General features: G+C 40.3%; 2 protein-coding genes across 3 annotated transcripts; both read left to right on the top strand.

The window, feature by feature from the left end:
- The first annotated feature begins 466 nt into the window (after positions 1-466).
- Positions 467-2,657, top strand: LOC310801822 (YY1-associated factor 2). The gene is made up of 4 exons (XM_083665983.1): positions 467-591; positions 878-1,003; positions 1,369-1,521; positions 1,636-2,657. The coding sequence occupies exons 1-4, from the start codon at positions 566-568 to the stop codon at positions 1,874-1,876; spliced, it is 546 nt and encodes a 181-aa protein (XP_083522109.1). The 5' UTR covers positions 467-565; the 3' UTR covers positions 1,877-2,657.
- A 707-nt stretch (positions 2,658-3,364) lies between these two features.
- Positions 3,365-10,303, top strand: gxylt1a (glucoside xylosyltransferase 1a). Of its 2 annotated transcripts, XM_083666268.1 has the most exons (7): positions 3,365-3,666; positions 4,682-4,865; positions 5,034-5,165; positions 5,400-5,651; positions 6,043-6,166; positions 6,455-6,627; positions 8,481-10,303. In XM_083666268.1, the coding sequence occupies exons 1-7, from the start codon at positions 3,407-3,409 to the stop codon at positions 8,640-8,642; spliced, it is 1,287 nt and encodes a 428-aa protein (XP_083522394.1). In that variant the 5' UTR covers positions 3,365-3,406; the 3' UTR covers positions 8,643-10,303. The 2 variants fall into 2 exon arrangements, with proteins under 2 accessions (XP_083522394.1, XP_083522393.1); XM_083666267.1 differs by having other exon boundaries at positions 4,682-5,165.
- Positions 10,304-24,719: the final 14,416 nt, after the last annotated feature.

Here is a 24,719-nt window from a genome sequence, read left to right as displayed (position 1 = left end):
GGCCTATTTTTTTTGAAGGTGAGAATAAATCAATAAAAAAAACACAGAAATTGTGTCCTTTCCTTCATCTGCACTGATCTAACACAGGATATATGATGTGAAATAGTGCATGCTTGCCTGGAAATTGCTCACATGTAGCTACAGTTATTCATAGAGGAAGACAATTCAGATGCACCAGCTTCCTCAAGTTAATCATCCCCTAGGACCACTAAAATGCATTGCATGATAACAGAATATTGCATTTCTTTTTAACAAAAAATGCAGAACAAAAAACAGTCAGTACGGTCTAGATGTATTGCCCACTACATAATTACGGACAATGATATATACATAAATATAATGTCCCATGAAGATGAAGTTAGAGTTAGGTTGCACCATATCAAAAGAATCGTCCGATAAAATGTTCTCTTATGCGCTCTGCTGTGATATTGCCATGGATTTGATTGGATAGGCCTTACCACGTGATCATCCTTCGACTGGAGTTTCCACGACAGCTGAGAGCGGCTTGGTCATTTTCCCGTCAAATTAATCCTTATTGAACATAAACAAATATAGGTTTTGTACGATGGGAGACAAGAAGAGCCCCACAAGGTAAAATGATATATTTATCTTTGATGACTAGATATGATCAGAACACAGAGCACGCGACCAGTGGAAGCAGTAGCTACAATGTACCGTTCATGGCGGACTGGCTGTTTTTATTGGGCCACTGTGTGTCAAATACAAGAGCTTTACCTCGTTAATCTGATCACACCTTTCAATTGAGATTCGCATTCGTATTGTGATGTTGTCGCTCAAAGACACACATCCATGTATTTATTCTTAAACTGGTTATGTTTTAAGCGTTAACTCCTGTGTGTCTGTATTTTGTCTGAAGGCCGAAGCGGCAACCCAAGCCGTCCTCCGACGATGGATACTGGGACTGTAGCGTCTGTACATTTAGGAACAGCGCTGAGGCATTCAAGTGCATGATGTGCGATGTCAGGAAGGGGACGTCCACTCGGTAAGGAGAGAAGATAGGTTGTTACAGTTTCAGACTACAGTATTGAGTGGTACATCTAGCGATATAATTGCAAGCTATGGTTTTAATTGAAATTAAGTAAACATGGGAACAGGCGTATGCTGGATTCAAGGTTCAAGTTTCTAGTGTACGATGAGTGACTGATCCATGGATGTCGATCTCTATATAATGTTGGTGTGGGGTTAAATTATAATGTAGGGGTTATGGATAAGTGATAATATAGGGAAACATGGTCTTATTCACAAAAAGACTTGAGTGTTGACACCTACATTTTTATTGTTAAGAAGAACTACTGAATCATGGTCACCTGCCAGTGATATGTCTAATTGCACATTTTTATGTCATAGGAAACCTCGCCCTGTTTCTCAGCTGGTCGCACAGCAAGTAACTCAGCAGTTTGCTTCACCCACACAACCCAAGAAAGAGAAGAAAGAAAAATCAGAGAAGGATAAGAGTGAAAAGGAACCAACACTGAAAAAGAACGGCCACAAGAAGATGAGGTAAAGAACCTATGTTTATACTAACTGAACATAAGTCATACTGTTCATGTTCTAGATGGCATGTATTTGAATCTCTTTATTAAATCCCCCTTTGTCTTTTTTTCTCCCTCACAGGCCCAGGTTAAAAAACGTGGACAGGAGCAGTGCCCAGCACTTGGAGGTCACCGTGGGAGACCTGACCGTCATAATCACAGACTTTAAGGAGAAAACCAAGCCCACTACCACCTCTTCCCCTGCTGCTTCGGCAGACCTGCACAGTCAAAGCGGCTCCAGTTCTGACAACACTGAAAGGGGGGTCTCCAGATCCTCCTCACCCCGTGGGGAGAGCTCATCGGTCAACGGAGAGACTCACTAACCTCCCTCTTCCCACCTCCAAACCATAGGCTACATCCATGTCACCCCAAGTCATTTCTCAACATGCACACGTTGTAAAACTTTTGCCAATAATACCACCAGTTCTAATTGGGTTGGATACTACACTGCATTCCCATGATGAGCAAGTATTATTAGTTGGCTGCTGGGAAGACACTTCATATCAACATCTATTGTTTCAGCAAGGTCTGTCATTATGAGTGAACTGAACAGCCTGGACGGGATGACTCGTGGATGTACAGCTGAACAGTGCCATGTGTTTTGGTGCTATTCATTCCAACACTTCAGTGTTATATTGTTATCACACACTTAGTGGTTGGGTTCTAACTCTTCCCAATGTGGACTATTGCAGCAGAAAAGAGTGTTAGCTATACAGAGGATGAATATGCATTATGAGAAAAAATGTGAAGCGGCCATTTCTTAATTGTAAATTGACATTGAATTGCGTTAGCAGCAGATCATTTGCACCTGCTAGCATCTTGTGTATGTTGATGAAAACATATTGTTTTAGCATTATTTCCAGTTTGGCCAACATTTTACTGCACATGTTACTGAATCATATCACTGTTTATGTTACTGGTTATATCCAGCCATGTTGTATGTCAATGAGCATCTCAATTATTGTGTTACTGTCTAATATGAGTAAAATTATGAAACAATATTGTTAAGAAGTCTGCTTCTCCTCCACTTTTGTAGAGTCAAGCATGCTGTCATCAACAGTGGTTTATATTGTAAAATATTAAATAAAACTTACATGATAGACTTATCAGTTAGACTGGCTATCGTCTTTTTCTAGTGATTGGATGGCACAAACAGGAGACACATTTGCTATAGGACATTTGTGGACAGCTTGAACATTTCCTGTAAGACAATAGCATTTGTAATTGTGTTAGTCCTTGTCCCATGACTCCATGTATAGCCTACAAGATAACATTGGAGTCAGGAATTTTATATATTTTCATCAGGTGTGTCAGAAACACAGGTTTGATGTACATGAGATAGTGAGGATCCCTGCTACTGTACAAGGAGAAGACATCTGAGGAAGGAGTTTTTAAGAACACAAGCTCAAGTCTGACATCTGCAGCGCTGTGGCAGCATCAACAATGACCAGATCATTGAGGACCTTGTGTTTTTTTCTCTGATATCTGGGATATGAGACCTAGTGTTAGATGTTGGGAAAAAAAGTAGAACAGTGGTTGGCTGTATTCAATTGATGTCTTGAATTATCTTTATCTCTACTTCAGTCCTTCATCCCTGGAGGCTACTTGTTTTTTGGGGGTAGTTTGTTTTCTCTTGTCAGTAGTAGTAGTGCTGCTGCAAAGAGACAATTGCTAAGGTCAGGAAGCTTGAAGATCTCCTCCAGTCAAAATGGAACATTTTAAGATGAAAATCCAGTAGTAGGATTTATCTCCACTCTTAAAGGACACGCGAGACTACAGAGAAGGTGGAGCTGAAGGTTGTAAACACAGCTAGCGTCTAGCCAATTTAGCTGGCTACTAGTATCTATTTTCAGATGACAATATGTATGGGTAGTTCAAAACTTTTGATAAACAAAATGCGATGCTATCTTCATGCACTTCTGCTATGCATGGCCTTTGCTTTCTTTTCGATGCTGTATGTTTTTAATCAACTAGCATCGTCTTTGGAGTCGGAAGACAAATGGACCGATATGAAAGCTCAAAAGTCCAGCTGCAGTCAACGTCAAGACACCGGGGAGGTTGTCAGGAATGGAGCAGGAATGTCAGGCCTTTATGGCCAGCATGGACATGACAGGTACTGTACGGACTGGAATATTGTCAGAAAAGGCATGCTGTTATTTAGCTGCCTAGCTGCATGCTAGTCTTGCATCTTTTTGACAAACTTCCTCTGCTGCCACACTAGCGCTAGCTAGGTCTTACTCCTGCATAGCCAGCAAGCTAACTACTACTACAGTATTAAGAGGGGCCATGGACGTTTGTCACCCATGTGTCTAGCTACTTTCCCAAAGTGACTACTTTTAACACATTTTCTAAAGCTGGTGGATGCATGGTTATTCAAACTAGCTAGCTATCTGGTTTACTAAGGAAGAGCTATTTTATGGCCTTCCTGCTAATCCTATGTATTAAGGATTAAGTTAGCTAGCTGACCCCTTGGAAAGGCTCTGGCTAGACAGCTTCTACTCAGGGAATGCTCATTGCTGATGAACACTGTGTCAGACTGTGTAGTATTATTATCATTATTCTGAACCAGCACTTTGACCAACTTTGAGACTTATGAAGAATATTCCACCCAGCATTAGGCTATATGAGTAGGTCTATTTGTAGGCTTAATCAGAGGGATAACCCTCATTGAAAGGTTGAAAAGGACATTTTCTTTGTCAGGTGTTATTCATTGTTAGTGTCTTTCTGGAAACCATATTGGATCCTGCCTGCTGATGTTTGTGGAATGAACTGCTGAATGGAATCGTCTTGTAGGTAGGCTTGGATGGGGCAACCCCATGAGATTGCTGCAGTGGTCCCTTAACAGGTTTTACAACCTATAGTGAAGTACTAATTAACACACATTACTTTCATTTAGCTCTTAGTTTGGGGATCCAGTTGTGTGCGTTCCTTATAGGCCTACATGTGTGTCTCCTCTCATCAGTAACACTGTCTAAACCCTCAAGGACTGAACACCAGACTCCTGAACCTGCTGGAATGCTCTCCTCATTTTTGTTAATCTTTTTTCCTTTTTTTATATTGACTTGTCCTCTTAGATGCTACCCTAGTTGTGGGTGGATCACTTTCCTTCTTTCTGTCTCCTATCTCAGGGAGAAGCCAGCCTCCGGTGTCAAGAGCAGTAGAGATGAGAGGATGCACCTAGCTGTGGTGGCCTGTGGCCCCAGACTAGAGGAGACCCTCATCATGCTCAAGTCTGCTGTACTCTTCAGCACCAAACCACTGCAATTTCATATCTTTGCTGAGGACCATCTGCATGACAGCTTCAGAGATGCTGTGAGTATGGATAACTGGAAAGGTAACATCTTGACAGTGTGGCTTAGCAGTATTGGAATGGGAATGAAACCCACAGGAACTAGTTATTTGTTATTGATACCATATATTTCTGTCCTCTCCATGTCTCTGTGTAAAGTACCTGTATCTGTCATGTTTGTGTCACCTAAGCTGGACTCCTGGCCCAGTGCTGTCCAGACCAGGTTTAACTACACAACATACCCCATCACCTTTCCCAATGAAAATGCTAGGGAGTGGAAGAAGCTCTTCAAACCCTGTGCCTCCCAGAGGCTCTTCCTACCGGTGGGTCCACCATCAATGCACCCTAATAAACAATTAATCTCTAAGTCAGGGTTTGGCTAGACTGGTCATGTGTATGAAATACTTTACACTGTCCATTAGGCCAAATAATAATTTCCTTTTTGTTGTAGGGTTCAGAGGTCGGATAATGGCATTGTCAAGATAATGTTCTACATCTGTGCTGGTCTTGTCTTTTAAGTATTAAGACTTAACTCTGTGTCTGTCATTGTTGTCCAGCTGATCCTTAAGGAGGTTGACTCCCTGCTGTATGTGGACACAGACATCCTCTTCCTACAGCCTATGGAGGAGATCTGGGCCTTCCTCAGCCAATTCAACTCCAGCCACATTGCTGCCATGGCCCCAGAGCACGAGGAGCCACGCATTGCTTGGTACAACCGATTTGCCCGCCACCCATACTACGGCAAGACAGGAATCAACTCAGGGGTCATGCTCATGAACATGACTCGCATCAGAGACAAATACTTCAAGGTACTGTATTTGTGTTTTGTCAAAGATGTGTGGGCAATGAGAGGAGACTGTCATTTTTCAGCGTAGTTTACACTTTGTATGCCCTGTTGAAGTATTTTAAATATAGGCTAAAAGTGTCATAGTTGTGGGTAAAAAGGTCTGTTACCTTTTGTATCAATGGCCAAGACAATTCTGTTTCTCACTTGTACCACCAGCTTTGACCAGAGGAGGTCATTGTTGTCATTTTTCTGCATGGCGCACCAACTACCAGCACTGAGAGAATGAAGCAATGTTGTTTGGATGGTTTGGTGCCAGTGAGGTGTACTGTCTTTATTGTTTCACATAGTCCATAAATGAAGGTTCTACACTGACCATTTGTTACTGTCTCTACCGTCATTTCCTTTCTCAACAGAATGACATGACAGCAGTGCCACTCCAATGGGAAGAGCTGTTGATGCCACTGCTCCAGAAATATAAACTCAACATCACCTGGGGTGACCAGGACCTCCTCAATATCATATTCCACCACAACCCAGGTAAGCCAAAAAATATATGCATTGTTTAATTATTAAAAAAAAAGATTCAATGAAGGTGAGGTCCTTTTCTATGATTCTCTGTATGACCTATTGTATGAGTAATAGGCCTAGTGCCCAGACATTAGACTGATTTCATATGTCTAATACTATTTGTACTAAAGTGCATCTGATGACACTAGGTCCTTTGATCTTATTCTTGTTTTTGCGTAGAGGAATATGTGTTAGGTATTAAAGTAAGACTTCCAGATGATGTGAAATCCTTAACTCTCTCCCTGTGTCCTCCTGCAGAGAGCCTTTTTGTGTTCCCCTGCCAGTGGAACTACCGTCCAGACCACTGTATCTATGGCAGCAACTGCCACCAAGCCGAACAAGAGGGCGTCTTCATTCTCCACGGTAACAGAGGCGTGTACCATGACAACAAGCAGCCAGCATTCCGGGCTGTTTATGAAGCCATTCAGAAGGTAATGATACCCTCAACTATCCCTGGCACTGGGGAGTTCAAATTTGCTGGAGGGGGGAAAGGGATAGAAGTGGAACACGTCCGGATTGAGAAAGTGGATAATGTAGCATTTTTGATGCACTTAAGTATACCCCAGGCAGCCTTGTTTTGGAAATCTACTAACAAATAAATAATAATGGAATTCAATTTATTTATGTTCAGGAAAAGTGTTCTCTCCTCTGGGCAGACCCCCTCCCCAACTACAACTGTAAAAGTTACATTTCTTCTCCTTTCTTTATCTCCTATAATTGCTGTTTTTGTTGATAAAACTGCCAGCGTTTGTGTGAAGGATTTCACACCAATTACATCATCAGGCCACTCCAGGACTTTGCTTTTCTATTAGAGAGACCTCCTTCCATCGATCGTCCCTTTACCTTTCTGTCAATCAGCCTGTGCTTTCCCAAAGCTGGTTAATCCGCACGATCGCTCCTAACACTGTAATCTTTAAAACCCGTCCTAGGCTACTCCCATTCGGAGGAGGGCCATCCCCCCTTCCATAGGCAGGCAGCCTTCGATCTACTATTGTTGATTTCAGCAGGCAAGCAGGCAGCGAGGGAAGGAGGGGCGCTTCATTAGTTGATCTCCATCCATTACCGCCGCAGCCCCAGACCGGCCACTATCAGCGTGGGCAATGTTCTCTGCCATTAAGTAAACGAGCGGGCTTCATTATGGAGCACTCGGCCCCCACGCCACCATTCGTCTCATAGACAGCACTCATGCAGTGACACGCACATACACAGCAACATACCCACACACACAACTACAGTGAAGCTGCCTGACACAATGCGTGTCCAGAGTGTACTCTCACACAGAAGAGAAGGAATTGGCTTGATAGGGAAATATAGTAAAAGAGGTCTGTAGATATTGAACATTGTGTCGATGGCTGAAATATAGTTGTTATTTTAATTATTAATGTGTATTCCAGTTTATGAGTTGCCTGCCTTGTTCCTTCTGTTACACATTTGGGGAAGGTCTTACAAAAAATGCTGCTGCTCTCTCAGCCTCGTCCCCCTCCTCTTTTCCCTTCCCAGGCCTTTGAGGACACCAGGCCAGAAGCCCATTGCAGGCATTGCTGGAAAATCTCTCATTTTCAGCACACAAAGAACTCCTCAGTGGGCTCTCCCTAGACAGGCTATCCCAGACTGCAGTGGAGCTGGCAAAAAAGCGCCCCTCCATTACTGAGCCAGGCCCACAGAAGAGTTGTAAAATGTTTAGTGCTGATGCTACGTTGAGACACAATGATGGGATGTGGACAACGCACTATCCACATAAAAATCGATAGGAGACAGTTAATGGTGCTTTATCGCCTGCTGTTGTGTATGAAAGATAATAAAGCAAGTGTGCTTTGAGTGACCTAATGCCTGGCCAAACTGGAGTAAAATGAGCCCTCATAAAAAGGTAATTTCCTCTTATTTACTGTGAGGGCAGTAAAAGTAGGGCACACCCACGGAATGTAAAAAAGCCTGATTCTTTATTCATGAATATGACTAAAGAGCCATGGTCTGTAGTGAGAGACCAGTGTTGACTCTTCAACTGTTATTTGCGTTGTTATTTTATCCCTGCTGTTGACTTTGTACCATTTCCATTACAAAAGCATATAACCACCAAGCATATCTCAAGTGCCTTTTCTGTAGTTTTCCATAACACTGTCATGGTTTACTAAGCCCATTCTTTTATTGTTGTGATAATTGTTATTTATTTCAATATTCTTTTCCCCTTGGTCTTCCAAACATTCTTAGAATTAGCTGACCTGAATGAAATGCAGAAACAGCAATGTCTTGAAATGACAATGACAAATGTTTCTTTTCTTCACAGTACCCATTCGGGGAGAATCCTGTCAACGCTCTCCTACTCCCCCTTGAGGCAAAGCTACAGGAAACCACACACACCTACTGTGGAAGAGCCAGCCACCTGTTTACAAAGAAGTTACAACGGAGTATCAGGACTATTCAACAGGAAATCACGAGGAGAATATGATCTAAGTAACACACCACCACTGCTTTCAGCCATCAATGTCTGACTCATCATCTTAAAGAGTCAGTCACCTGTTTAAATGCAGGGCTTTTCCACGGGGAGATATGATGTGTTGACACACTGTTTCCCTCAGCCTCTATGCAGACAGTTTAGCCTGAAATTGGATGAATCAGTCACCTGTTTACAAAGAGGCTATGTTTGAGCATCAAGACTGCTCAAAAAGAAGACTCAAGGGAAAGGTTATCTGTGTAACCCTTTTATCGTATTTGTATGAAACTCAAAAAATAACACAAAATCAGGTTACAAATGCCATTAGTTTCAACATGTGAAAAAGAACTGGAATCACTTTGCCCAGTAAAGATTTAGACTTTCCTATCTGATGGCAAATGGAACACGTGGCAATCAGGATGCATAGTTTTTACCAGTGGGGAAAATATTAGACAATCATTTATTATTCGTCTCTGAGGTCCTCAAGGAAAAGGAAAACCAGCAGGGTTCTTTATGTTCCCTCCATGATCGAATTAGTATATATTTATTTTATATAATATAATATAAGTATATAAATATAAGATATTAGAAGTAGGATTCACATCTTCAAAAATCCTATTGATGTTCTTGTCACTGCAATCTGTTATGAAATAACCTCATCGCCAGGCTAATATAAGGCTTAAATAACAATGACTCAAACCTGGTCTTAGGAGTGAATTTACTGAGTATTTGATTTCAGCGAATCACACAGCTGCAAGGTGTAGCGCCAAATCAGAAACGTGTGGTGTGCAAGCACTGAGGGAAAGTGCTGTGGGAGGTGATTGAAGCCAATGGCTATGCACCGTCCGGTTTTTATGCTTTTTCTATTGGGTTAATGAAGGCCAAGTTTGACGCGTTGGTCCACCCGACTAGTTATGGATGAATCTAAGAATGTCTACCCTTCTCTTAAGGTAAACTACTCTGTGAATGCTGTTCTATTTGTACAACTTATGAAAATGATTGTAAAATGTTCATGGAAACTGTTATGAGATTAGAACCAGAAAATATCAGTATTGATAGATTGATCAGCTATCAACAGTATGCACTTATAATGTCTGCCATATGACTTAATAATGACTGAAAGCTGTTCATAGAGTTCTTAGCCTGGTATCTCTGTAAACAAATGTTGTTGTATTCTACTATAACAAACTATTTAATCAATATTATGTGTATGTAGATGTATGGAATTTAGGCTAAGTTTACATGGAATTGTTTGTTGTGCTTTTTACATTGAATCCCAGTCTTAAGTGGTATAAAGAAAATGTACAAAAAAACTTTATTCATGTTTGATTGGAATGTGAATTGAATTTTGTCTGTTGAGTCTCTAAGAACAAAATGTGGATTGCAGGTTATCTATGATTCACGATGGTAATGTGAAAATATCTCTTTAACTGGAATGTTCCATCAACTGTACCTTGACTTTACCAACCCAATCTGTATTGGTAAATGTGATATCTCTTTCCCCGCCATTTCTAATGCCAAAAGCAGATTTTGCACTATTGATTGTTGAAATCAATGATTATCATTATGATATAGTTATTTTAAAAACTAGCAGTATATGAAATATTTGTATGGAAAATATTTTGTAATTTATATGAAATCTACTGTATGGTAAATAAACATTTTTTTCTTTGTAATGTTGTCATGTCTGTGAATTCACTCTTCATTTTTGACAACTTGTTTGTGCTATTTGGTCTATGTACAATACATTCATTTATAATCAACTAGAATCGCTTACCCATGACACAGAAGCTTTGAGGCAGTGTTGGGGCTCTGCATACAGACTTGGATACAATGGTTGAGTTGGATGAGTGATGACAAATATCTGATAAAGGTGCATGGTCTATAATGTTATCTACCTGTTACCGAAGACTGATGAAACACAACAGAGCAATGCAGCCACAAACTAACACATGAACACTGACTTACGTACTTGTACTCACTCCATATGACAAGCATGAACCATGACCAAGAGAGGATCAGTAGGCTGAAAATGAAAAATCAGTGTCATTGAAAACTTGAGAAAGAGTTGTTTGAGGGCCAGAAAGGAGCTGATGTGTTGGAGCCAGTAGCTCCTAGGTCTTCTCTCCACAAGCAGGTTGAAAGACGTGCCTGAAAAAGGTAATGGACTGAGAACCAGCACCATCTTGGCTGGTTTGGTCCTGGTGGTAAATATACCTGCTGACATGTGCTGGCAGTGAAGACCAAGGAGTCTTTAGTTTAGAAACCTGCTCCAGCAGTAGGTTTGAGGAATGCTTAATTAATGGTTCTGTGTCATGCTGAGCCAATGAGTACACTTTGAAAGAATAGGACTTACAAAAAAAAGTGCTTTGAAAACGCTGTGGTTTTGTGGTTTATATAGAATAAAATCACTATTAACTTATGTAATATGGTCAGAACACATTTCCCACATAGGCTATTGGTCGATAAAAGGGCAGAGCATCACCAGAGAATATAGCCAGTGTCTGGTGGGGTCAATGGGTTGCAGACTTCAGGCAGTTATTGCATGCAAAGGATTGTCGACCAAATAGTAAACATGAGTACTTTATTTGGACGTCATGTGGTTTTTTCCAATATTGGAGCCCTGAAATAGGGGGAGTATGTTTGAAAAGAATTGTACTTTTTAAATGATGAACACAATCTGAAAAAAACATTGGAAATCTGAAGCCACGCCCCTCTACTGGGGTACGGAAGTCAAGTTTCTCCATTGACCCTCACTACAAATCCACTTTCAAAATTTTCTGTTGTTGTTATTTTTATGTTTCAAAAACTTTTTCATGAGTTTGGGGTGTCATTATCAAAATAGTTGCAACTCATCAAAATAATGCAACTCTCGCTCAAAGTTAACAAAACTAATTGTATAATTCTAGGCCTAGGTCTGTACTTTATTAGCATTAAATCATTTAACTTTAGCTTATTAACATGAAAGCAGAAAGTGAACACAAACTAAAAGCGCATTGGTCAACTGGCACGAACTTCAGTTAATTACTGACTGTTTTATTAATAAAAGCAGGATGGTTCATCAGAATGGAAAGGTGAATATGCGGATTTACATACAAGAGGAGAGAGAGAGAGAGAGAACATGAGGTGGAAGTGCAGGTTGAAGAGGTAGGTCTAAAGAGCAAACTGTTGAAAACTATGTAGAATTGCACGAAATGCGCTTACAGAGGGCCACATTTTCCTGGTATTTGACCCCCCCCCCATTTTTCTCACCCCTTGTGAAAAAACAATTCCATTGTCCCTCAATTATATTAAGCCTGGGTGAAATAGCTACTTTTTCACTCAAAGCAACCAAAGAGCCTTCGAGGGGAAAAGTGCATAATATAAAAGTGCAAATTGCATAATATAATGTGCTTTGCACACCAAAACAAGCATGGAAAAGCAGAGGTCAATTCATTTCTCCTATGAAATGATTATACATTTGCAGAGGAAGGCTAAACTGAGGTAATTTTAACACCTTTAAGCCAAATGCATAGCAAGATGCGTTGGAGAGAAAGGCAGTCTAGCAATACCAGTTTTCACTCCCCATGTGTAAGACGGTGATTGAGGCCTCATTGTGTTTCATTCTGACTGGAACTGCCAATGGATTATTCATGTTATTGCCTGCTTGCCTCCCTGGTGCTCAATAGCACTTTAAAGCCAAGGCATAAATTAAGTCAATGGGAGGTAAATGGCCCAACACAGAGTAAAGGGGGTGACTAAGTAAGGTATAGGTATACTATAGCCTTGAATGTCAGCTGAAAGGAAACTACCAACCCCACGTTGTGTACAATATGTGTCCATGTTAGGGTTGAGGTGGAACCATCTCTCTATCAGTAGGCCGATATCAAAATGAACACGATCAATCATTATCTTTCATGCTGTCAGTCGTGAGTTCAACAAGACACTTTGAGACACAACAGTGGAATGCAGCAAAGGAAAATAAACGAGTCTCGCTCATTCTACCTGCACACCAAAGTAAAGGGAGCATATAGGGTCAAAATGTAAAGATTAAAGTGTTGAGTGTTGAGACTAGATAGACTTTTAGTCTACTAGGCTACTGTATGTCTAATGTAATGCAGTAAACAAATGCACACTTTATATGATGCATACCATGTTGAGTTGTACTGTAGGAGGAAATCTTTGGGGGCATTTTTTGCAAGGCCGCGTCTTGTTAGCTAAGAGCTGGTGCTGGCTGTGAACCATAGGTCTTGTTCCTTGTCAGTTAACTAAACTGCGGTAAGTAATGGGAGAGGAGATGAGTAAAAGTGGAAAGTCTGTCACAGCGGAGTAGACCTGTGAAGAGAAATTTGTTTTCTCTGCAGCACATCCGTCTCTCTCTTTCCCTTTCCTTCCTGCTGCAGGCAAAGTAGGATATCGTTTGAAGAGAGAGAGCATTTTGATCAATAATACATTTGCTCGCACTGCTGAGACAGGTATAATTGTGCTGATATGTCAGGGCTTAAAACAATGAATGTAATTTACTATTGAGCATTAGCTATGCATGGATTTCTCTGTAACATGTTGAGCAGTGAATTTGCTACAGTAAGCAGGAGAAGAGGTTATATATGTGTAACAGGTAGGAGGTTAGGACCTGGCCACCAGCCAGGGTAGATTGGTTGTAGTCGGCTATGAGCCTTGGGCACGTTCTTGCCCAAATTGTTTTGAAGTTTGTTGCATGCCCGGCGTGTCTGAAAGCACCAAACTAAATAGCGCTACTCTGAGCTGCAGCCACAGTAGTAGCACCATAACATTTTACAAACATACTTCCATGGGTGTAGCATGATGCTGGTGACTCATAGCAAGCCGCATGCAGAACTTCTAGAGTGCCAAGAGGCAGCGGTCTGATACCCTATAATAATGATAACAGGGATACCAGTAGGCCTACTATTTGGTCAAGGTTGCAATCCAGTTGTCCATTTTTATTATTTTATTCCTTGCAATCTCACAGCTCAACTCATGCCCAGGGTCACCTGTGTGCTTGGGACCACAGTCCAATATTTAGTGCTATTCCTGCAGTTCAGAGTGGTCATTTTGGAGAAAAGATAGGACAAAGATGTACAATTCTTTCTCTGAAGGGTTAATGGTCACTCCTATTCACTTTACATGAGTAGTTTCAGATCAATGTTTGGACTGTTTTCATCAATGCGCAAGTTCTCTTATTTTATTCCTCAAAGAATAGAGGGCGAGCTAGATTAATGACACTTTGTCCCACAGCCATTCTGTGTGGATCAATGTTACAACAAATAATCTATACCTAGGCTACCTAAGGGAATCTCTCTCCTCCTCGCTTTGGTTGGCCATAAACTGCAACTGATAGAGCTCCACCATTGACCGGAGGGGGCTTGTCGTGCCTCCACTGCCATTTCATACATGATAGTGAAGCTATATTGAAGGCTATATTTTATAGCTGCATAGAATTCAAACACAAAAATAAGGATGTTATTACTGAGACACACTCCCGCATTGGGTTTTTATGGCCCAATTGTACCAAATGTCAGCCTGATTCATCATACAAAATGCACAAGTAATGCTCTCTCTATTACCGCTCATAAAAGAGGTTATCAATCACTTCAATTGACCTTTTTTTTACTGATGAAGTGCCTCGTCAATGAGGTACCCAGGCGCCCAGGGGCTAAACACCATTGGCTGGAATCAAAGGCATGCCAAGTGCTGTTGGAGAACAATGTGCTCCATGATTCAATTCCTGCTCCTTTCTTGAGTGCATTAGACCTACACTGAAAAACAATACAATATATACTGTATATAACATAGATATTTTGAGTGATTTATGTGTATATGCTGACAGATAACAGAATTATTTTTGGACCTGAGGGTGCCCATCCCATGTGCCAACAGAAGCAGATGAAATGGCATTGAGTTATCTGAGTGCCAAGACAATGTTTTTTTACGTAATGCATGTCTGTCTGCTTGCATGTGTGTGTGTGTGTGTGTGTGTGTGTGTGTGTGTGTGTGTGTGTGTGTGTGTGTGTGTGTGTGTGTGTGTGTGTGTGTGTGTGTGTGTGTGTGTGTGTGTGTGTGTGTGTGTGTGCACTGAGCTGTGGAGATGTGGTCCAAGACTTGGTCCCGGCCTTGGGCCACATACATAGCTGTTTAGTTTGCTCAAGAGTAGTGAGGCCAAATATGACAGCTGGTGGCTACTGGTGCTGGACCTGATGGTCTAGCCAGAGTACAGACTCTCCCTAAGCCAAGTTCCTTGCCACATAATGACATCATCACTTTTCTTGTGTACATTGTGTGCACTTTATTGTTCCAGCTCTATAGTAGCTGTGCAAATGGATTTCTGCTTCAGAAACAGACAGTTGTGAAATTATCAAGTCTTTCACCATGCTTTCTGCAGCATACTTGCAAATCCATATTGGGGACATATTTCTCCACCACTTTAGTCCAGAGTCTTGAGCCTCACATAGGTCATCTTACTTGTGTCTTCCACACACACACCCCTCATTCCCTGGTGTTGCCTAATAATGCATTGTTTACAGGGCTGCACACAGAGGTTGCTTCATTGACTATCGGAGTAGCTCAACCTGTGTGTGGAACCATTAATTGTTTTTCTGTGAGCCTGACAGCTGTCTGTGACATGATGGATTGGCCCGAGGACTCATCTCAGATGTGGAAAAGGACACGTCTCTAGACACCTTGAAGAATATTCATGGTCAAATGAGAACTTTTGCCATGCATGAGTGGCAGCGTCAGCGACTGAGTCACTAAAGATAGTCACTTTAATGGGTGTTTGGAAGACTGGTGGATTTTCAAGCCTGGGTGTGCAGTGAGAAAATGTCACTCAGTTGGATTAGATAGTGGAGAGAGGTAAGCCCTAGGGTCCTCCCTGCCTGTCTCAAAGCCCCATCTCCACGTACTTCAAAGTAACAATGAGCCTGAGGGACTGTGATGGAATTCTTAATTGAACAAGGGATAAGGGATTATTATGAAACATGCAGAAACCGAAGATTTGTTGAGAATGCAATGACATGCTCCTTGTGTTAAACTGATTCCAGGGATTTTAGCTGGAATCGATTTTGCATTCTAAAATAGAGACAAACCTGGAATGAATTCATCAGGAAAATGAAAAAATGCAATCTAAAGACACAAAGCTGTGAAATACTGTATATAATGAGCTATGTTTTACCCGATGAAATGCAACATAAATTACTTTAGGACAGCTATTTTTCAAATAACCCTTATTTACCCTTTCAAGGGCACTTTCACTGCACAAACACAAAGTCAGTTCCTCATCAAAGCTCTGCCAAGTCATTATCGTTACTTATGCATGCTTGGAAGAACAGAAAAGCTCATTTACGTGGGAGATGAGTGATATGGGATGGTGTAGATTACATGAAGATTTGATAGCATACAGTATTTCTCAGAAACACATGCTCACTCTGGTCTAGGTGGAAGTGAATTTTAACTGTGTCGACTTGCCTCTGGTTGAAGGGGTGTTCCTCATCTTGGTGAGGCCATCTCATTTAACTATTTTTACAGCTGGAGTGGCCGACCATTAAAGTATTTCATATAGAAAACCCTTGCAGTGCTCTTTAGCAGATCCTATGAACTAGCAGCATAATCAACACAGAGTAATTATGAATGTCTACTGGGTGGCATCCTCTCACAATAGACAGACACAGCTCTTGGGCTCTATCCAGGAAACAGGCAAAGTGTGCTGTATGACCTCTTTACAGTCTCCCCAGGGCCCAAACCAACCAATCCAAAAACAACCACCCCAGGTTTTCCCAGCCAATCCCATTATCTCCAGAACCGCCACTCTCCAATCACGCTCCGTAATTCCATGGCAACTTGGCACAGTGACCTAGGGGCTCATGGTCACACTGGCACACATTGCTGTATGAATTAGCCGATCCACGTCTTGCAGTTTCAAAGGCCTATTTGCACAAACAGCCACTGTTTTCCTTGGAAAACCATTTTACCCCAAAACAAAAACACATTTCAATACCTGCCTCCATCAATAAATCACAGAGATAAACACAAATCATTTCAGAAAATCAGTCCCGTCTCCCAAGTTTCTCTGATTGTGCTCCAGCCTCATACATCTAGACCTCAGCCATCCACAGACAAGATTAAGGAATATAAGTCTCTTACTTTCCTAAATTGTCATTCATAGATTCTACAGGGGTGCACCTCTTTTCACTTAATAAATCAACTCCTTTTAGGAAAGGACATTTTCAGATTTTACACCTGTGCTCATTTTTATTCATAGCTTGTGCATTACCTTACCCTCTACGTCATGCATGACTTCACAAGACAATTCAGTTTTCAGAAAGTGAGGTTCTTTAATCAAATTTTGAAGGATCCATGCTCCTGGTTTTAAGTCAAATGATCTTTGAGCTTTGTAATTTCTCTTTTCCAGGGAATATTTTCTAAAGCTCAGTGACATATAAGTCCTCATACTTAATGAAAATATCACTCTGTTGCTGCAGAGAACCAAGCATAAATGAAAAATACAGACTGCAGTGTTAAACATTCTGACAACCAAGCATCCAGTATCAAATTGTCTTGGGCGTTAAATCAGTCAGACTCTCATCCATTCTCAGCTTGCTCCTCTGAATTTATAAAAATCTGTGAAAATGAAGTTAGTGCATGAGAAAAATGGCATTATGGCACCATCCTATTTCTAAAACCCTTAAGGAGAAACTCTAAGTTTCCCAGGATTAAGTAATTGAACAAGTATTAGCCCATAGGAAGTAATCCATTTACAGGAATTTAGAGTACTGGGCGTAAATATTTCACTCAATTGTGTGGCGATTCACGCTTCAGTCCACATCATTCCATTTTATTGATTTCCCTGGAACACTTGCATAGGTAGAAAATTGAGCGAATTGAATACAAAATTGCTACTGGGGACAGTTAGAAGGAAATCCATGCATGTAAGAGAAAGATAATGAAATAGACTGATGTCAAAGCCTTGAGGCGTCAAACCATTGGCTTGCTTTTGGTCCCATGACGATAAAGATCTTCCCCCGTAATTAAAATCTGGTTGTTCCTGGCTGTGATGGACAGCAGTTGATGTTTAGTGTCTTCCTGTTACAGCCATTTCTACCTTCATTCGATTGGTACTTTGTTCATGGTTAAATCCTTTGGAAGTGTAAGTGAAAACAATTGGTGAATGTGACTGTTGTTCTTTAAGTGTAATCTACGGACATTTGTGCCACTATTACATTATGTAGGCCTAAATGGATATAGAAATCGTGGTCACTTTATATAAAATCATGCCATGTGACATCATTCCACTTTTATTTATCATGTTTCTATTAAACTATCATGAAGGACTTATGAAATATTCCTTTTGGGGAGAAGACAAGACAGGGTACAACAATAAGAATTATTTCATATATTTTTAGAGGTGACGTACGGCTGCAGAGGTGACCCAGCTAATTAATGACTCCTCAGCAGCACATCAGATGAGATCTCCTCAGTGGAGCTGAACTTGGATCTGTGAGGACACCTATTCCCTGCTCCTGACAGGTTATGTAGGTATGTTGCTTCACTGACACTCCTAGGAAAAGCGTGGGGACGAATCAATTCTGATATAAAACGCAGAGACAGGGCCTTAGATAAGTGAAGGAGCTGGAGTGAGAAGTGACACCTGTTGCACCTTTGCCCTGGTGATACTGATAGTGTAACAGGTAGAGGCGCAGTGACTATTTTACAGATAGCTTTGGAAAAGCAAAACCAATTCTTAGGCCAGACTACTCCAATGATACCTCTCATCGTGTTATTCTCACTGAGAATGAAATTCAGAAGAGTTTAAATTGTATCCTGACCTCTATTTATATGTGCTGTTTCAGCACACAGCACACAGTTTTTCATTTTGTGGTTTGAAAAGAAGTAAAGTAACTGATGATTTCTCTGAGGTTGTTTTCAGGATAATACTTTTTCTGACTGATACAGTATATTAAACCAAATTGCATGACCATGATTTGTTTCTGCAAAACAGGTTCCATTGTCATATTGTTGGAGAAACAACTGTTGCCAAGCTACAATTGTTATATGTTTAGTTGTGTTATTGTCTGGAAACCAATGTTTACGAGCGTTCACATTACAAAAGACAGTGGGAAAATGGCCAACCTCCCAGAAATCTTACATTTTAGAAGGCTGAAGCCTGACTTGAGGTACAGTATATGCATAACTAAACTGTTTGTTCAAATCCTACACAGAAATCAAGGTTTGATATGTAGGCAAATCAGTATGCAACTGGCAGGTGTGCATAGTTTTTGTGCACAGTTGAGTAAAGTTACTGCACATTCACTGATTGTGCTCCACAATGCAGCAATATTGAATGGTTATTTCTTTTTTCTACTCACTCAGTAAGGGACTGCTAATGAACAAGGAGAACATTTCAGGCATCAGAGTGGAAAGTCATAAAAGCATCATTTGACTTTATGTTTCCAGTTTGAATTCCCCCATTGTCACTGCTCATTCTCGTAATTTCAATTGGAAAATGTGAGAATGTGGAGAGAAAGGGGATAGAATAACTCAGCAGGGCTATCTACTTAATGTTCCCTACATTCAAATCGAATTAAATCCGGCATGTTGTGCTAGCAATACACAGAACCATCACGCACATTTAGACTGTTTTTTTCATGACTCCAGCCAAAATTCAAATTCAATTAACATTTCAGGGAGGAAGCCTCGCTCTAATCATAATTATAAGATGTGGGTATTTATGGGTATGGCATAGCTAGAAAGTGCAATGCCCAGTTTAATCTTCCACTAAAATGCTTCAGGAAAAGTTAAGAGGAGGCAGCTGATTCAGTGTGAGTGTTCTCTCTATCAGCTGAATAAAAGGTCTAACTTCAGGGATCATGGAAGTGAAGTTAAGCTAATGAGAGAGTGCATTAGATAATGACCATCAGAGATCATTTTTCCATGTGAAATTCTATGCAGTAAGGCCAAATATACCTTTAACGTTGTATTCATGAAGATTTAGGTGTGCTTATCAGTTGAATGGTCAGTTGATGACACTTTGTTGTGCATGATGTACTGTAACAGACCCAGAGGCTGACTGGGACCCGGGTAAGTGACTGTTTTAAAGATTGTGGTCCTCTATCTAAAGTCTGCAATAGTGAAGCATGTCAGCCAATTTGTGATTCCTTACCACAAAGTGTTTTCTATCCAATGCCTCTCCCATGTGGACAGCTTTCTAAATCCATCATTTTAAGTACTGTAGTTTCCTTAGGAGTGAGTAATATTTGTTTGCATTGAATTGATTATTGTACATTGCACAGCAGAATCATATCCTGTTCCAAAGAAATATAAATTCTGTTGAATCCATACCTTGTGCTTCCCTCTTGTCCACTCTCATGATATGAGACCAGCTTTGCTCTGTAAATCCATAAAACCATAATCTATAACCGGAATGAAGACTTTGGTTTTACCCTTAATACTCCTCCCTCAGGAGGCCTCATGAGAAGTCCATCCTCTCTATCTGTTAAACCTATTGTTTTTCTCTCTTTCTGTGACAAACAGTTGGTGGTTTACCAAAGCTTACCTCCAATGTCAGTTTCTTTCATTAGTGTTGGGGGGTAGTTCTCTCTTGACTGTCTTTCCCTGTATTTCACTCACTGCATCTCTCCCAGAGACCCCCCCCCCCCCCCCCACCCCCCCTAGAGAATTCCAAAGTAGTTTCCCCATTTCTATTTTTCATCTCTTATTTTCCCCATTAAATTGTGAATGACAGAGAATACCAAGCACTGCTGCTTTAACACTCATGCAGTGTGTTGGTACTGCAGCATGTGCTGGTGTCTCTGGGGAGACTGTGTAGTTGTTGGGTACAAATCAAAGGTCTCAGCTGTAGAGGCGTCCCACTGAGGACCCCACTGAGAGGAGCACACTGTAAGGCAGGAGTAAGTGGATAGATAAGGGGTTAACAACAACTCACCCACCTGTATATTTACAGTACAGTACATACTTTTTGTCTACTGTCAAAGGCTGTCAAGTAACCATATTCTTGCTCAGTATTATTTTTTATTTCTGCAGTATGCCATATTTTTGGTTCATCATAATGTAAGCGAAGACGTTATGATAGGCATCCTTAGATTATGTATTCATTTCTCATCTGGAGTGTATTGGTAATGGGAAATAAGCCTCTGTGTACTCAAACAAGATCTTGTGGGGGAACCACACACTGATCTGCATCTCTATGATATTGGCAGGCCACATTGTGGTATACTGTAAGAGAATCCTAACTCCTCTCCCTGGCCAGTTAGTTAGCTCACTGATAATCAATGGCTTTGAGGCATGAAGTAGTAAAACACTTACATTTTTGACATCCTGCTCAAAAAGGTCCCTATCAGATATATTAACCAGAAAGTGCCACAAACATTTGAAATGGGAAAAGGGAAATAGTTATTCCTGTAAAAATACCCGCAAGCCAGGAATTCTTAGTGCTTCTTTTCAGACTTTGATGCTCCATTGGGGATAGGAGTGTGGAGAATACATTCAAGAAATCTCCACAAAAGACAAAACTGACATTTTAAAGACTAAAAATAGTGTCTGGAATGTAGGTTATCAGGGGAGAGTGTGTATAAAACATAAAGGTCACAAAAGAAAACCCTCTTCTATGCTAGGATGCAGAGCTAGACTTTAATACTCAAGGTGGATTCTCTTTCATGTATTCTTTACTGATATATTTAGCTTCAGCTCAGTCTATACTATAAGCTCTTTTTAGTGCCTCAGATGAAATATCTTCAGGCTATGAAATGGAGCAAAATTCATGAAATGAAATCAACGGTGCACATAATATCTAAACATTCTTGTGTCTTTAGGTTTCCACCCACCCTGCGATTAAATGTCAAACAATGATGATACAGTGCCTCTTTTGTTTATGTGTTCTCTGATTTCACCTAAAAGGGGCTTGTTAATTATCTCCTCTTCAGAATATATTTTAATGATCACTATAAAGTTTTGGAGCCTTGAAAAAATGACTAGCCTGTGTCATGTTTCATGAGCAAAGTCTAATTAATTGTAAAGTGCTGCATAAACCAGCCACATTTCAATAGCAGATTGATTATTCCATTGCTGCTGATCCATCACAGCCATTCAGTGGAACTCAGACACACTTCTGTAGTCTGTACACTGGGCAAAATGAAAACAAACACCAAGCTGGTTTTGAATGTCTCTATTTTAGACGGAGCCATCCAGACAGGGACTTTTTCATAATGCCTCCTAGTCGCTAAACCTCTGTAGTGGGAAACCTCAAGGGAGAATGGAACAGAACCAGCCACTGCTATACATCCTCCAACAATATCTGGGCGTGTGAGATCATGGTTTGGTTCTGGCTGACAGCACACATCATTATGTTAGTTATTTCCCTTGCTTGGGCATGTCACACTTTGCTTGATTTGTTAACAATGAGGTCATGCTGTACAAATGACTTGAGTTGTTACGACAATGCCATGCGTATCTTCTCTTCAATAAGCTACTGGACAGTTACAACAGGAATGATACGAGTGACACATGATAAGCATAGTAGTCAAAAACTTCAATAGTTAAAAAGAGCATATTATATTTCCCTATTAGATGTTTCAATTGTCTGTATGGAGGTACCTATTGGAGAAATATTTATGTTAAATAATGCTTGACTTATTTTAGATAAAATAGTTTGTACTGGATAATAATCAAATAATTTCTATTTGACATGCTTTTATATTTGTTGTGCCAAGACCATACAAATTTAACTCCAAATCCACATTTGCAATTGCATCCAAAATAATTATTCCTAAAGGGAGAGGGGTAGGAGGAGTAGCAGAGAAGTTCACAAGCCAAGCTTCCTAATCTAGGTCAAGTTGACCCAATGTTTGAATGCCTGAGCCTCTTCTCCAAAATCAGCTTCATTTTTTATGCCGCAACTGATTAATTAGGATTCATACTAATTGCCCCTTGAGCTTTCCCCATAAAGAATTCACAATTTCATATCAGAAGACTTGGCATTAAACAATCAGAATAATTTATCGAGCCACCTTTAATCTTGGTTCAGTGATGAATACATTTGAAAGATGCCTTAGTGGTATTGCAGTTGTTTGTCTCAACAAATTCAGTTGTTTCTTTGTATGGTATCAATAGTAAATATGTGTCGAATAATTGTCTATATTTTGGATTATACGAGGATAAAAGCATAATCATTGCTGAAATCTACATGAGTGTGTCTACATGGAAATGCTTTGTAAAAATACTCACTTTTGTTGGTTGTCCAGCATATAGTGTCCCAGAGTGTCTGTGTGAAATACATCAAAATCGCTTGCTATCTCTAATTTATTTACACTTACATACATAAATGGTGACTTAAGAAATCAATTTACGCCTTATTAGGAACATAATTACCCTCTTCGTCTTATGAGTTTTCATTCCCTGGAGTTTGACTTAAATGGAATTACAACAACTTGGAGGTCACCAAAGGGCAGCGTCTCATATTGATTTGAGAGGTAATTAACTTTTACACATCTTTAGGAATGCTCTAATGAGCAACAATCAAACCCATAAACAAAACCATCAAAGGAAAAGACTCTGCCAGGCCTGTACTCAGTCATCTTCAGTTGTTGATTGTTTTGAGGATGTTTTGCCTGAAGTCTCCACTTCAGCAAATTAAATAAATGTTCAATAGGATTTAAATCTGGAGACTGACTTGGCCAGTCAACAACCTTCAATGTTTGGCCCTGAAAAACTCCTTAGTTGCTATGGCAGTATGTTTTGAGTCATTGTCATTTAAGTACTGTTTAGTAAACCGTAACCTGGCCATCCTGTTTTTGTAGCTAACCAGTGGTTTGCACCTTGCACTGTAGTTCTGCTGGTGAAGTGTTCTGCGGAACCCATTTTAAGATAAAAGTAGGTAGCCTAATGATAATTATCATTTATTCGTAATTGGTCAAGTTGAGGAGAGGGACATTTCTACTCTATATGGAACTTTAATCATAATGAAAGGCACTTTTTTAAGTCTGACATTTTGCACAGGAGTATTGTCATTCAAACTCTACTGACTTATATGAGGGATCTCGATTTGATTAAAAAAAGATGGAAAGTGAAGCTGGCATACTGTGGTTTCTGTTCTCTGATGGTATGTAAATAATGATGTGAAGTTTTGCTCTCAATTGTAAATCCCATGGTTATATGCTAACTGAACATGAATTTCTCTTATGGTTAGAAATAAGATGGATCCCATGTCAAACTGATAAATAGGTTTAGTTAATAGTTAATAGTTCTGAACTAGTTGTGAAATGCCCCGCTATTACTATGAGGTTAAAGTTGATATTCTCAGCTTTTATTTGATGTTATTTGTGTGCATATTGGTATCACCATTTAGAAATGCAACACTTTATACATAATCCCCCTATTTCAGGGCACCAAAAGTAATGGGACAATTGGCTTGACAGAGGTTTCGGGTTAGTATGGTGTGTTCCGTCACATCACTTGTGCAGGCATAAGAGAGCTGTCAATGTCGAGTATTGATTCTAGGCTTTGCGTTTGCCTTTGGCGTCTATTATTGATGTCTGTCAACATGAGGACCAAAGATGTGTCAATGAAAGTCAATGAACAATCATTAGGCTGAAAAATCTGAAAAGAAAGTGGTGAGCTCAGCAATCACAAACGGGCTGGTAGGCCAAGACTTCTACAATGGATAACCAAAGAACGCTCACCATAATGAACACTCTCCAGGAGGAAGGCGTGAATGTGTCAGAGACTACAATCTGCAGAATACATCACCAGCCAAACTACATAGGCTTGACTGCAAGGTGCAAACCATGACTTATCCTCAAAAAGGATTGTCAGATTACAGTTTGCTAAAAAAACAACCTAAAAAGCCTGCAGAGGGCTGGAAAATAGTCTTCTGGACAGATACAATATGTTCATGTACCAGCGTGACTGCATGAGGAAAGTTTGGAGAAAATTGCCAGAAAAGACACCCAGTATCTGGTGGGGTCAATGGGTCACAGACTTCATGTAGTTATTGCATGCAAAGGATTGTCAACCAAATACTAATTATGAGTGCTTAATTTGAACATTATATTAATCTGTCCCATTACTTCTGGTGCCCTGAAATAG

The sequence above is a fragment of the Argentina silus genome, assembly GCF_951799395.1.
Source record: "Argentina silus genome assembly, chromosome: 3".
Lineage (NCBI taxonomy): Eukaryota > Metazoa > Chordata > Actinopteri > Argentiniformes > Argentinidae > Argentina > Argentina silus.
This window is presented reverse-complemented; position numbering and strand designations above follow the sequence as displayed.

Bases quoted from the DNA above. Each gene is read 5' to 3' on its own strand.
- LOC310801822 (XM_083665983.1), top strand. From the start codon at position 566: ATGGGAGACAAGAAGAGCCCCACAAG. The intron at 592-877 runs GTAAAATGATAT...TTTTGTCTGAAG, and splicing joins GACAAGAAGAGCCCCACAAG to GCCGAAGCGGCAACCCAAGC. The intron at 1,522-1,635 runs GTAAAGAACCTA...TCTCCCTCACAG, and splicing joins AACGGCCACAAGAAGATGAG to GCCCAGGTTAAAAAACGTGG.
- gxylt1a (XM_083666267.1), top strand. From the start codon at position 3,407: ATGACAATATGTATGGGTAGTTCAAAACTTTTGATAAACAAAATGCGA. The intron at 5,166-5,399 runs GTGGGTCCACCA...ATTGTTGTCCAG, and splicing joins CCCAGAGGCTCTTCCTACCG to CTGATCCTTAAGGAGGTTGA. The intron at 6,628-8,480 runs GTAATGATACCC...TTTTCTTCACAG, and splicing joins TTTATGAAGCCATTCAGAAG to TACCCATTCGGGGAGAATCC.